This window comes from Geotrypetes seraphini, chromosome 18 (genome assembly GCF_902459505.1).
Source record: "Geotrypetes seraphini chromosome 18, aGeoSer1.1, whole genome shotgun sequence".
NCBI classification, from domain to species: domain Eukaryota; kingdom Metazoa; phylum Chordata; class Amphibia; order Gymnophiona; family Dermophiidae; genus Geotrypetes; species Geotrypetes seraphini.
Genome location: NC_047101.1, coordinates 25595850 through 25607566, shown reverse-complemented (window position 1 = coordinate 25607566; position 11717 = coordinate 25595850). Strand labels below are relative to the sequence as shown.

The following is an 11717-nucleotide window of genomic DNA, read 5'->3' as shown; positions in this document are numbered from 1 at the left end:
AGAAGACTTTGAGAGGGAATTATGTATCTATAAAATATCACTGGAGGGTTTTTTTTTTCTTTGGGGGGGGAGGGGTACCATCTTTTATAACCAATTTAAATGTGCGCAGAAATCTCACTGTGCCTTGCACATCTGCCCAACCTAAAAGAACCTCAAGTTCTCGTGGTCAGGTGACACCGGCGGTGAGTCAACAGACGGAGGTTGCGCCGCTTTGCTCGGCGCATGCGCCAAGCGGGGGTCCGGGTTTGCGCAGGCGCGGGTTTGTTCAGTCTGCGCCACGCTGCCGGGACGGTTGGAGGTTTGTGGGGCGGGAGAAGTTGGGTCGGGTTTGCTCCGTTCGGCCGAGTCGAATTTCGATGTAGGCTGCTTCGGGCACGTGCACTGGCGAGGGCGGTCTTTTGAAGTGCAGCGCTGTGCGCGGCCTCGCCGAGTCGAGGCGCGGTTCTGGGCCTAGGCGGGGAGGCCGCGAAGCGTGTTGTGCTGCGGATTCACCGTTTGAGGCCTCTTCTCTTTTGTCTTTGTAGAATTCGACAGGGATTTGGCGAATCTTCGTGAACTCGCTCCTGCTCTTACCATGTCTGGCACCGAAACTACCGAGGGCTTTGTGGTCAAAGTTCGTGGCCTACCGTGGTCCTGTTCTGCTGATGAGATCCAGCGCTTCTTCTCAGGTATCGTTCAGAAGTTTGTGAAACTCTCTTTTGCTTGGTTGGCTCAAATGTTTAAGTAGAGGCCTCTTTGCGGCTAAGTGAGCTGAAGGAAAGCCACAACATTGCTGATTGGAGATCTCTCTTGAATTCCACCTCTACGGGGAGACTATAATACTTGTGGACCACTAAAAAGTATAGTTATTCCTAGGCTCGGGCGTAATCTATCACCTCTTAACTGTATCCCAGTGTGTTGCAAACTTTTTAAGCTGCAGTCCGGGGCACCCGGAAATGCACGGCCTTCCTGCAGCTGCGCCCTATAACCGCGGGTGGGGGTGCTGCAAAAGGAGAGGTGAGAAGATGCAGAGGCGCCGGCTCACTGACTTGCTGCGAGAGGCATGTCCTGTAAGCAGCCAGCACCTCTCCTCACTGGTATCTCGGGGCACACCTGGAATCTGCTGTATCCTATACCACTCATTTCAGAGCTTCTTTGTCTTACCTCATGTGCATTTATGCCACATACCCTGTTTCCCCGATGGTAAGACACTGTCTTATTTTTTTTGGAAGGCCAAAATATGCTCTAGGGCTTATTTGCGGGGGGGGGGGGGGGATGCCTTATTTACATTTTTTTCTAAAAAAGGGGGGGCTGTCTTATTTGACAGCTGAAGAATCGGTCAGCCGAAAAATCGTACCGTGTATGGCCAGCTTTATCCATAAGAACATAAGAACATAAGCAGTGCCTCCGCCGGGTCAGACCACAGGTCCATCCCGCCCAGCAGTCCGCTTCCGCGGCGGCCCAAAACAGGTCAAGACCTGTCTGAATCATCAGAAGGGGCTCCCTTGCCACCTTGGTTTCCCATTTAAGTCCTGCCTTCCTATCGAAGTCCTAGCCCTCCGGTCTTGCACATGCACGACCAGGTTAGTTTATACTCATTACCTGATTTACTTCCTATACTTGTGTTACCTCCCAGCTCCTCCCTCAGTATCCCACGATCCCTTTATCCCTCAGGAATCCATCCAATCCCTGTTTGAATCCTTGTACCGTATTCTGTCTGATCACTTCCTCCGGTAGCGCATTCCAAGTGTCCACTACCCTTTGGGTGAAAAAAAACTTCCTTGCATTTGTTTTGAACCTATCTCCCTTCAGTTTCTCAGAATGTCCCCTCGTATTTGCTGTCCCCTTCAGTCTAAAGAATCTGTCCCTATCCACCTTCTCTATGCCCCTCATGATCTTGAAAGTCTCTATCATATCTCCCCTGAGCCTCCTTTTCTCCAGAGAGAAGAGCCCCAGCCTATCCAGCCTCTCGGCATATGAGCAGTGTTCCAGCCCTCTTACCAATTTCGTTGCTCTCCTTTGGACTCTCTCAAGTACCGCCATGTCCTTCTTGAGGTGCAGATGTGGACGTACCATCGCTCGATACAAAGGCATGATGACTTCCCGTGTTCTGGTTGCTATGCCCTTCTTTATGATGCCCAGCATCCTGTTGGCTTTTTTCGAGGCTGCTGCGCACTGTGCAGATGGCTTCAGTGATGCATCCACCAGCACACCCAAGTCTCTCTCGAGTCTGCTGTCTCCCAACAATACCCCCCCTAATTTGTAGCTGAACAACGGGTTCTTTTTCCCTATATGCATGACCTTGCATTTGTCCACGTTGAAGCGCATTTGCCATTTGTTTGCCCAGTCTTCCAGCTTGTCCAGGTCCCTTTGTAGGTCCTCATACTCCTCCCTGGTCGTAACTCTGCCGCACAGTTTGGTATCGTCTGCGAATTTTATAACCTCGCACTTTGTCTCCTTTTCCAGGTCATTGATGAATATGTTAAAGAGTAAAGGCCCCAGCACCGATCCCTGTGGCACACCGCTCGTGACTCCCCGCCAGTCAGAATATTGACCCTTTACTCCAACCCTCTGCAGTCTTCCCGACAACCAGTGCTTGATCCATCTGTGCACATCCCCTCCCACCCCGTGGTTCCACAGCTTCTTAAGTAGCCTTTCATGTGGCACCTTGTCGAAAGCCTTTTGAAAGTCGAGGTAAATGATGTCTATGGGCTCCCCATTGTCCACCCGACTGCTTATTCCCTCAAAGAAGTACAGAAGGTTCGTTAGGCACGACCTTCCCTTACAGAATCCGTGCTGGCTTGTTCTCAGTAGGCCATTTCTCTCGATGTGCTCGCAAATGCCGTCCTTGATCATAGCTTCAACAATCTTCCCTATAATTGAAGTCAGGCTCACCGGCCTGTAGTTCCCGGGGTCACCCCTCGATCCTTTCTTGAAGATGGGTGTGACATTTGCCAATTTCCAGTCCTCCGGCACCTCACCAGTTTTCAAGGATAGGTTGCAAACATGTTGTATTGTGCCCGCTATTTCCTGTCTTAGTTCCTTCAGAACCCTTGGATGGATCCCGTCCGGGCCCGGTGATTTGCCGCATTTTAACCTGTCTATCTGTTTGAGGACATCCTCCCTACTTACCTCTATGTGCTCTAATTTTTCAGTCTGTTCCCCACTCATGAGTTCCTCTGAGTCTGGTATATTAGATTTGTCTTCACTCGTGAAAACCGACGAGAAGAACGTGTTCAACCTCTCAGCTACCTCTTTATCCTCCTTAATCACTCCCTTCCTGTCCCCATCGTCCAACGGCCCTACTTCCTCTCTCGCTGGTCGCTTCCCCTTAACGTAACTGAAGAATGCCTTGAAGTTTTTCGCCTCCTTGGCCAGCCCCTCTTCGTATTTCCCTTTTGCTTTTCTAACCTCCCGGTGGCATTCCTTTTGGCATTTCCTGTGCGCCTGGTGATTTTCCTCTGTTGGGTCCTTTTTCCATCTCCGGAAAGATACTTTTTTGTCCTTTATCGCCCTCTTTACTTCTATTGACATCCAAACCGGGTCCTTTGATCGCTTGTTCTTGCAGCCTTTCCTGAAGTTGGGGACGTACATTCTCTGTGCTTCTTGCAGGGTGTCCCTGAATAGGGTCCAGGCGCTTCCCACAGTCTCCATCCTAAAGATGTTTCTGAGCTTCCTCCCCACCATTTCCCTCATAGCAACGTAATTCCCTTTCTTGAAGTTCAGCGCAGTTGTTGCGGTCCTCCTAACTATGGGTGTCCCTCTTTCTAATGTGAATCTGATCGTGTTGTGATCACTGTTGCCTAGTGGTCCTCCCACTTCTACCCCTCTTGCAGGCCCCCTAATCCGTTTAGGATGAGGTCAAGAGTAGTACCCCCTCGCGTCGGTTCTTTGACTAGTTGCTCCATGAAGCAGTCCTTCACAGCTTCTACAAATCCTATCTCCCTATTGCAGTTGGAGTGACCCGTACTCCAGTCTATCCCTGGGTAGTTGAAGTCCCCCATCACTGTTACATTTCCAGTCCTGCACTCCTGTCTCAATTCCGCTTCCAAGTCGTGTCCGACTCCCTCTGGCGTACCAGGTGGTCGATAGTACAGCCCCAGTTTTATGCCCGCACCCTTGTTTCCCGGTAATTTGACCCACATCGATTCCAGCCCCTCTGCCTTCGTTGCCATATCCATCCCGACCGAGTGGATAGAGTCCTTTATATATAGTGCTATGCCTCCCCCCTTTTTGTGGGTCCTGTCCCTCCTATAGAGCTTGTACCCCAATGTTCTCCATCAGGGAAACACAGTAAAGAGATTATTCTGTAGTGCAGCATCAGAGGGGACTTGACAGGGTGGTCGATCATTGGAACGAGCTGCCTCAGCAGGTGATTGAGGCCAGCAGCGTGTTAGAATTCAAGAGAAAATGGGATATTCATGTGGGATCTCTAGGAGAGTAAGAATCAGGGAGTGAATCATTGGTATGGGCAGACTCGATGGGCTATGGCCCTTTTCTGCCGTCAATTTCTATGTTTCTATATACCGTATGCATTTTAAACAGGCTTTATATACAGTAAGTGGTATTGCTCACAGCAAAAGAAACCTGTCTGCGTGTCTCACTTTTGGATGTTCTGGCCGTGAACAAACTCCTGCAGTCTCCGTTAGGGAGGGATGAGGGAAGCTGCCTGTGTTTCCTTGCGCGGAGTCACGTGCGCGCGCTGCAGTCCTGCCACTTCCTCCTCTTCACTTCATGACGAGGCGCGGCACGCAGCCATGGAGGCAAATACGGTAGACGGAGGGACCACAAGGAGTCACCCACCGTACCACCCGATTCGGGTAAGCGCAGGTATCGGTGGGTGGCTTATTTGCGGGGGGGTGCCTTATTTTACATTTTTTTCTAAAAAGGGGGGGCTGTCTTATTTGATGGCCCTGCCTTATCGGGGAAACAGGGTAGGTATTTAAAATCTTTATCGTATTTCCTCTCCCACTTTTTCTCTTAACATATATGGAGATCATTAAGTCTGGCCCCATACGCCTTATGATGACCATTGACCATTTTAGTAGACTTTCTCTGGACAGATAGACTTAAGAGCAATGCTAGGAAATTCTCTTTCACTGAGAGGGTGGTGTATGCCTGAAATGCCCAGGAAGGTAGTGGCGAGAAAAGTGTGGGATGAACACGGAGGATCTCTAACTAGACTAGGAATGGGCGAACTTTCGCAGTCTTAATCCCGCAAAGGAGATGGTTTGGCTAGGCTGGAGTGAACTTCAACGGGGTTATCCGTGTCAAGTGGTCTAATTTTAGAAAAGTGCCCCACCTCACCATCATGGGATTTTGATGAAACTTTGTATGACCCAAACAAACTCTGGTAAAGTTTAAGATTTGTCAGTGGAATACTTGTAGAAATATAGCTCTTTGTTTGATACCATACCACGACCATGTACAGTATCCCTGCACAAATTTTGGCAACTTTGAGTCAAAATATTTCCTTGGCTATTGAAGCTAAACAAATAAAACTTGGCAATCTTATACAGCTTTTTATGATTGATTCAATGGAACTAATGTGGATTTTAATTTTTTGAAACAAGATACAGAATAATCTCATTATAAAGGACTTCAAGGGACCTGGAAAAACGGTCCATTAGATCAAGAGTTGCATTTTTAAAAATTTGTATTTAGGTCAACTTGAAACAACGTACAATCAATGAACAACAGTCACTGCACAAGCATATCAGCAACATCAATAACAAAACTCAGCAAAACATTGGTATGGCATGAAATGATTGCACAACCAGAACACTAAAAGATGTTCTAAAGCAGTGGTCTCAAACTCAAATCCTCTGAAGGGCCACATTTTGGATTTGTAAGTACTTGGAGGGCCTCAGAAAAAATAGTTAATGTCTTATTAAAGAAATGACAATTTTGCATGAGGTAAAACTCTTTTCTAGTTCATAAATCTTTCTTTTTGGCTAAGTCTTAATAACAATATTGTCATTTATAGCTAAAGAGACCAAGAAATCAAGAGTTCAAGAAACTGTTTTATTTTACTTTTGTGATTATGATAAACATGTTAAGTTCTTCAAAATAGTACCTGGCGGGCCGCATGTGGGCCCCGCGCCGCGAGTTTGAGACCACTGTTCTAAAGCATTATGTTGTACTGTATCAAAAAGAAAAATAATCTGTCATTTTCTTCTGGGCTGCATTTTGATACTATATCACTGGCACACCACACGCCTTGTAGGCGGAGCCCGCATGTCTGGTATAGCCGAACAAAACTACAGCTAAAAGCGGCTCTGGTGACCAAATTGGTTGTCCGTTATATCCGAAAGTCCGTTATATGCGATGATTTTCTGCGTGTTTATAAAGGCACTTGGCAGGGACCAGCGGACCTCATCCACTATAAACTAGGTTCCATTATAACGAGATTATACTGTATATGTAAAAAGCCTCAAACGGGGCTGACAAAAATGGACCATGTTAAAAAAAATTTGGTTTAGCCTTCTGTGACTCCTTTAATAAATGAAGCTATCCCTGTAAATCTGTTATTTTATGATATAACTTTGTTCTCAAATATACGATTTTATTTAAAACATTTTTAATCTGCCTTTATCTAAGACGGCTCACAATATTACATACATATTTCAAGACTTGCACAACATAAAGATCCTCTACATCAGCAAAAATCATAAGATTATACCCTCTCAACCCATAAATTACATCTCAACCACTCATCTACTACCTTACTTGAATCAAGCAGCACCAATCTAATCTGTAATAAAGATGATATTCAGAAAGTAAAAATTAACTCAAGCAGAACATTAGCCCAGAAAAGCTTGGACAAAAAAATGGGTCTTGAGTAACTTTTTAAAATTGCAATAGATTTCTACAAAACCGTAAAGTCCCAGACAGTGCATTCCACATAAATGGTCCAGCTATAGAGACACATGAATTTTTGGTCCGTACATATCGTAAAACATTCCCCTTTGATGTGTCTAACAACCAACAATTCTGTGACCTCAGCGTCCTTGGCGGTGTATATAGTGTTAGGCATTTTGCCAAACAATTTGGCAAAATGTCATAAATACCTTGTTGGACAAGTTTCCCCTTAATATATCGAAAGAATGGCTTGAAGTTTTTCGCCTCTTTGGCTATTTTTTCCTCGTAGTTGTGGTAAACCTAGGTAGATACCATTATCCCAGGACAAGCAGGCATGATATTCTCACATGTGGGTGACGTCATCTACGGAGCCCCGGCGCGGACAGCTTTTCAAGCAAACTTGATTAAAGTTTCAAGTTTGCACACTGCACCACGCATGTGCGTGCCTTCTCGCCCACTAGAGGGCGCATCCCACCTCGTGGTCCTCAGTTCAAATTTTTCCGCGGAGCAAGAAAGCCCTGTGGATCTGAGCTCCAGTGTTTTTGCCTTCTAGCTGCCGCGTTTAGTTTGTTTTTCCCTTCGAATTAGTTCGCGGTGCTGTTTTCCTTTCGTTTCTTTTCAAAAAAAAAAAAAAAAAAAAAGTCTTTCGTTTTTCGTCGGCCTCCGGGGGCTCCCGGAAGCCGTGGCCGCGGGACGTCGGTACGTTCCCGGCCTTCTTCTTTTTCTTCGTGGATGTCCCGTCCTGTTACGGGATTCAAAAAGTGCAGCCGGTGCGAGAGGTTGCTTTCCATCACTGACCCTCACCGGTGGTGCATTGTCTGTCTTGGGCCTGAACATCCGACAGACTCGTGTGATCGCTGTGCTACCTTCCAAAACAGGGCCCTCCGTCGCCGTAAGGCAAGAATGGCCGAATTGTTCGCCGTCGACGCGCCGCCTAAGGCCTCGACGTCGGCCTCGGCTTCGGCCCCGGCCTTGACCTCGTCCTCGGGGGCCTCGGCCTCGCCTCGGCCCTCTTCCTCGAAGGCGTCGTCAGTGAAGCAAGCTTCGGGTAAGTCCTCTGTTCCATCCCCTTCAGCAAAGAAGCCATCCTCGAGTCAGGCCAAGGCGGGTGGGTCGACCCCGGCCCCGCATCGGACCTCGACTCCGCACACCCCGAGGGAATACTCGAGACCGAGGTCGCCCTCCAGGGAGTGTGCCCCGGACGCGGAACTCCCCACCTTCGTGGGGATTCCGGCCTTCCAGGATCTCCTCCGAGCTCTGATCTCATCGGAGCTGTCGGGAGCCCTGGAAGTGTTGCAGCGTGCTGCGGTTCCGGCGGCCTCGACCTCGGCCTGGGCGCCGTCGGTCTCGGAGGCCCCGGCCTCGGCTCCCTCGGGAGCCCCGGCCTCGGCGACCTCGGTCTCGGGTACTGTGGCCCCGTTCACCTCGGTCTCGGCCCCGCCCCGGACCTCGACCTCGGGGGAACCCCCTGAGCGCAGTGTAAGGCCCAAAGAAAAGTTGCGCAGAGTGCGCCGCCTTTCCTCCTCTTCCTCCGGGTCTTCCAGACACGCCTCGCCCTCGACGCGACCTCGGACGGGGCGTCGATCGAGGAAGTCCAAGCGGCCCCGAGGCTCGCCTCGGCGCGACCGTTCCTCGTCGTTCGGGGGCGAGGCGCTGCAGGTGTCGGAGCTGCGCCTCGACAACCCGAGGCTCCTCCGCTCACCCCATGGGAAGTCTTCCCGGGCCGCCTCGCCGAGGAAACGGGAGAGTGTCCCACGAACCCCGGGGTCCTCACCCAAGGGTTCTGCGAGGAGGATAACTTCCCCTTCCCCCTCGAGGGCCCTCGAGAGGGGATCCTGGGATTCGGGATCGGTTAGGGACCCTCATTATTCCCATGAGGCCTCCCCCCTCTCCTCGGTGGGGCGGTCGAGAACCCCCTCTCCCCAGGCTAGGCCGTCCTCATTTTCATCCTTTGTTCAGGACATGGCCCAAGCCCTGGGGATTGACCTGATGGTAGGCTCTCGGTATTCCAAAGAATTTTTGGAGGAACAGGACCTCCCCACTCTTCCTAGGGAGGTGCCTAGACTCCCTCTCAACAGTGTCCTTCTGCAAACCTGGCTGAAGAACTTGTCAAACCCTCTTACAGTCACGTCTGTGCCTTCAAAAATGGAATCGAAGTATAGGACGATTCCCCCTAAAGGGTTCGATAAGGCGCAGCTCTCACACCAGTCCCTTCTGGTGGAGTCTGCTCTTAAAAAATCACAGCCCTCACGGGTTTCTGCGGCGGTTCCACCAGGCAGGGAGGGGCGGACCCTGGACAAGTTTGGCCGTCGCCTCTATTCAAATTCCCTGATGGCCACCAGGGTTCTAAATTACGCCTTCACCTTTTCCTCCTTTTTGCGTGGTATGGTGAAGGACCTTCCTCAATATCGAAACTCGTTACCGGACTCCCAAAGAGCAGGATTCGACAAGTTTATGTCCAACCTGTCTCAATTGCGGTTGTACCTATTCCATGCAGTGTACGACGCCTTTGAGCTGGTTTCGAGGGTGTCGGCCCTCGCGGTGGCCATGCGCCGCTTGGCCTGGCTTCGCACCCTCGACATGGACCCAAACCTGCAGGAACGCCTGGCAGACTTGCCTTGTGTGGGGTCCGAGTTATTCGACGAGTCATTGGACGCGGCGACCAAGCGCTTGTCGGAACAGGAGCGCTCTCTAGCATCCCTGGTCCGCCCCAAACCTAGGCCCCCGCCGCAGAAACCCTTTCGGCCTCCGCCGCGCCGATACCCTCAGAAGTCGACCCCGGCTTTCTCGAGACCGCCTCCGAGACGTCCGTCTCAGCGAGGCAGAGGGGGACAACCCCAAGCCCCGGCGCAGGGCCCTTCTAAGCCAGCGCCTTCCTTTTGACGGGCTGAGCGGACGGGGCGGGTTCCCCTCCGCACTTTCACAAGAACCCCTTCCTATCGGGGGCCGTCTTCGGTCCTTCCGGGAGGCATGGACCGGGATTACCTCAGACGCTTGGGTGCTCCGGATCGTCTCCGAGGGCTACTCGCTCAACTTTGTGTCCTCGCCGCCGGACAGTCCCCCAAGTTTAGTCCCCTGCAACCGTTCGCAGCTACCGACCCTTATAACCGAAGCCAAAGCCCTCTTGAAGCTTCGGGCGGTCGAGCCGGTCCCCAAGGACCAGTGGGGCACGGGGTTTTACTCCCGCTACTTCTTGGTCCCAAAAAAGACCGGGGACCTGCGCCCCATACTGGACCTCAGGAAGCTCAACAAATTCCTGGCCCGGGAGAAGTTTCGAATGCTGTCTCTCCCGGTTCTGTATCCCCTCTTGGAGGAAGGGGACTGGATGTGCTCCCTCGACCTGAAGGAAGCATACACCCATGTTCCGGTGCACCCCGCCTGTCGAAGATTCTTACGATTCCAGGTGGGGGACCTCCACCTCCAGTACAGGGTACTGCCCTTCGGCCTGGCCGCGTCCCCACGAGTATTCACGAAGTGCATGGTGGTGGTTGCAGCAGCCCTCAGGTCGCGTGGACTTCACGTGTTCCCTTACCTGGACGATTGGCTCATCAAAGCCCCGACCAGGGAGGGGGTTATCTCAGCGACCCGACAGTCTATTGCCTTCCTGCAAACTCTCGGGTTCGAGATAAACTTTCCAAAGTCTCAGTTGAGGCCGTCGCAGTCTCTTCAATTCATAGGTGCGGTGCTGGACACGGTGCGCCTACGCTCCTACCTGCCGACCCAGCGGTTGGAAGCCCTGGTACGGATGAGCCACCAGGTCTCTCAACTGTCGAAGGTGTCGGCCAAGCGCATGATGATGCTGCTGGGCCATATGGCCTCGACGGTACATGTCACACCGTTTGCGAGGCTACATCTGAGGATCCCTCAGTGGACCCTCGCGTCCCAGTGGCGTCAGGAGTGCGACCCGGTGTCTCGCCTCATTTCGGTAACTCCGCCCTTGCGGAAATCGCTGCGTTGGTGGACAGACTCTTCAAATCTGTCCATGGGGCTATTGTTTCGCACTCCGCCCTTTCGCAAGGTCCTTACCACGGACTCCTCGGAGTACGCGTGGGGAGCCCATCTCGACGGTCTTCGCACGCAGGGCCTGTGGTCGACAGAAGACCGTCAGTGTCACATCAACGTGCTAGAGCTGCGAGCCATCTTCCTAGCACTTCGAGCCTTCGTTCACATATTGCAGGACCAGGTGGTCCTCGTCCGCACGGACAATCAGGTGGCAATGTATTATGTGAACAAGCAGGGAGGAACGGGGTCATGGCCCCTCTGCTCCGAAGCTCTTCGCCTCTGGGAGTGGGCGGCCTCCCGGAACATCTTCCTCCGGGCGGTCTACATCCAAGGAGAACGGAATTGCCTGGCGGACAAACTGAGTCGACTTCTGCAACCGCACGAGTGGACTCTACACTCAGCAGTTCTACGCGAGGTTTTCGCTCGCTGGGGAACGCCACAGGTGGATCTGTTTGCCTCTCCGGAGACACACAAACTACCACTATATTGTTCTCGGATGTACTCGCAGGACCGTCTGGAAGCGGATGCCTTCCTACTCGACTGGGAAGGGAGGTTCCTGTATGCATTCCCTCCGTTCCCTCTGATCATGCGAACGTTGGTACACCTAAAATCGTCCACGGCCACGATGATTCTCATAGCACCTCGATGGCCGCGTCAGCACTGGTTCTCCCTGCTGCTCCAGCTCAGTGCCAGAGAGCCTCTTCCCCTGCCTGTCTCTCCTTCTCTGCTGTCTCAGAGTCAAGGATCCATGTTACATCCCAATCTGCAGTCATTGCACCTGACAGCCTGGTTTCTTGTTCCCTGACTCCTCCGGACCTGTCTCAATCGGTGAAGGAGGTGTTGGAAGCCTCCCGCAAGATCTCGACGAGGCTTTG

The 11717-nt window shown here is 51.6% G+C and overlaps 1 protein-coding gene across 2 annotated transcripts in view; it reads left to right on the top strand.

The window, feature by feature from the left end:
- The first annotated feature begins 226 nt into the window (after positions 1-226).
- HNRNPH1 (heterogeneous nuclear ribonucleoprotein H1) overlaps positions 227-11717 on the top strand; it is a 147187-nt gene continuing 135696 nt past the window's right edge. For both annotated transcript variants that reach the window (XM_033926942.1, XM_033926941.1), the window contains exons 1-2: positions 227-298; positions 525-668. In XM_033926942.1, coding sequence (XP_033782833.1) covers positions 575-668 — 94 coding nt within the window. In that variant the 5' untranslated portion in view covers positions 227-298; positions 525-574. The remainder of the gene's footprint in view (positions 299-524; positions 669-11717) is intronic.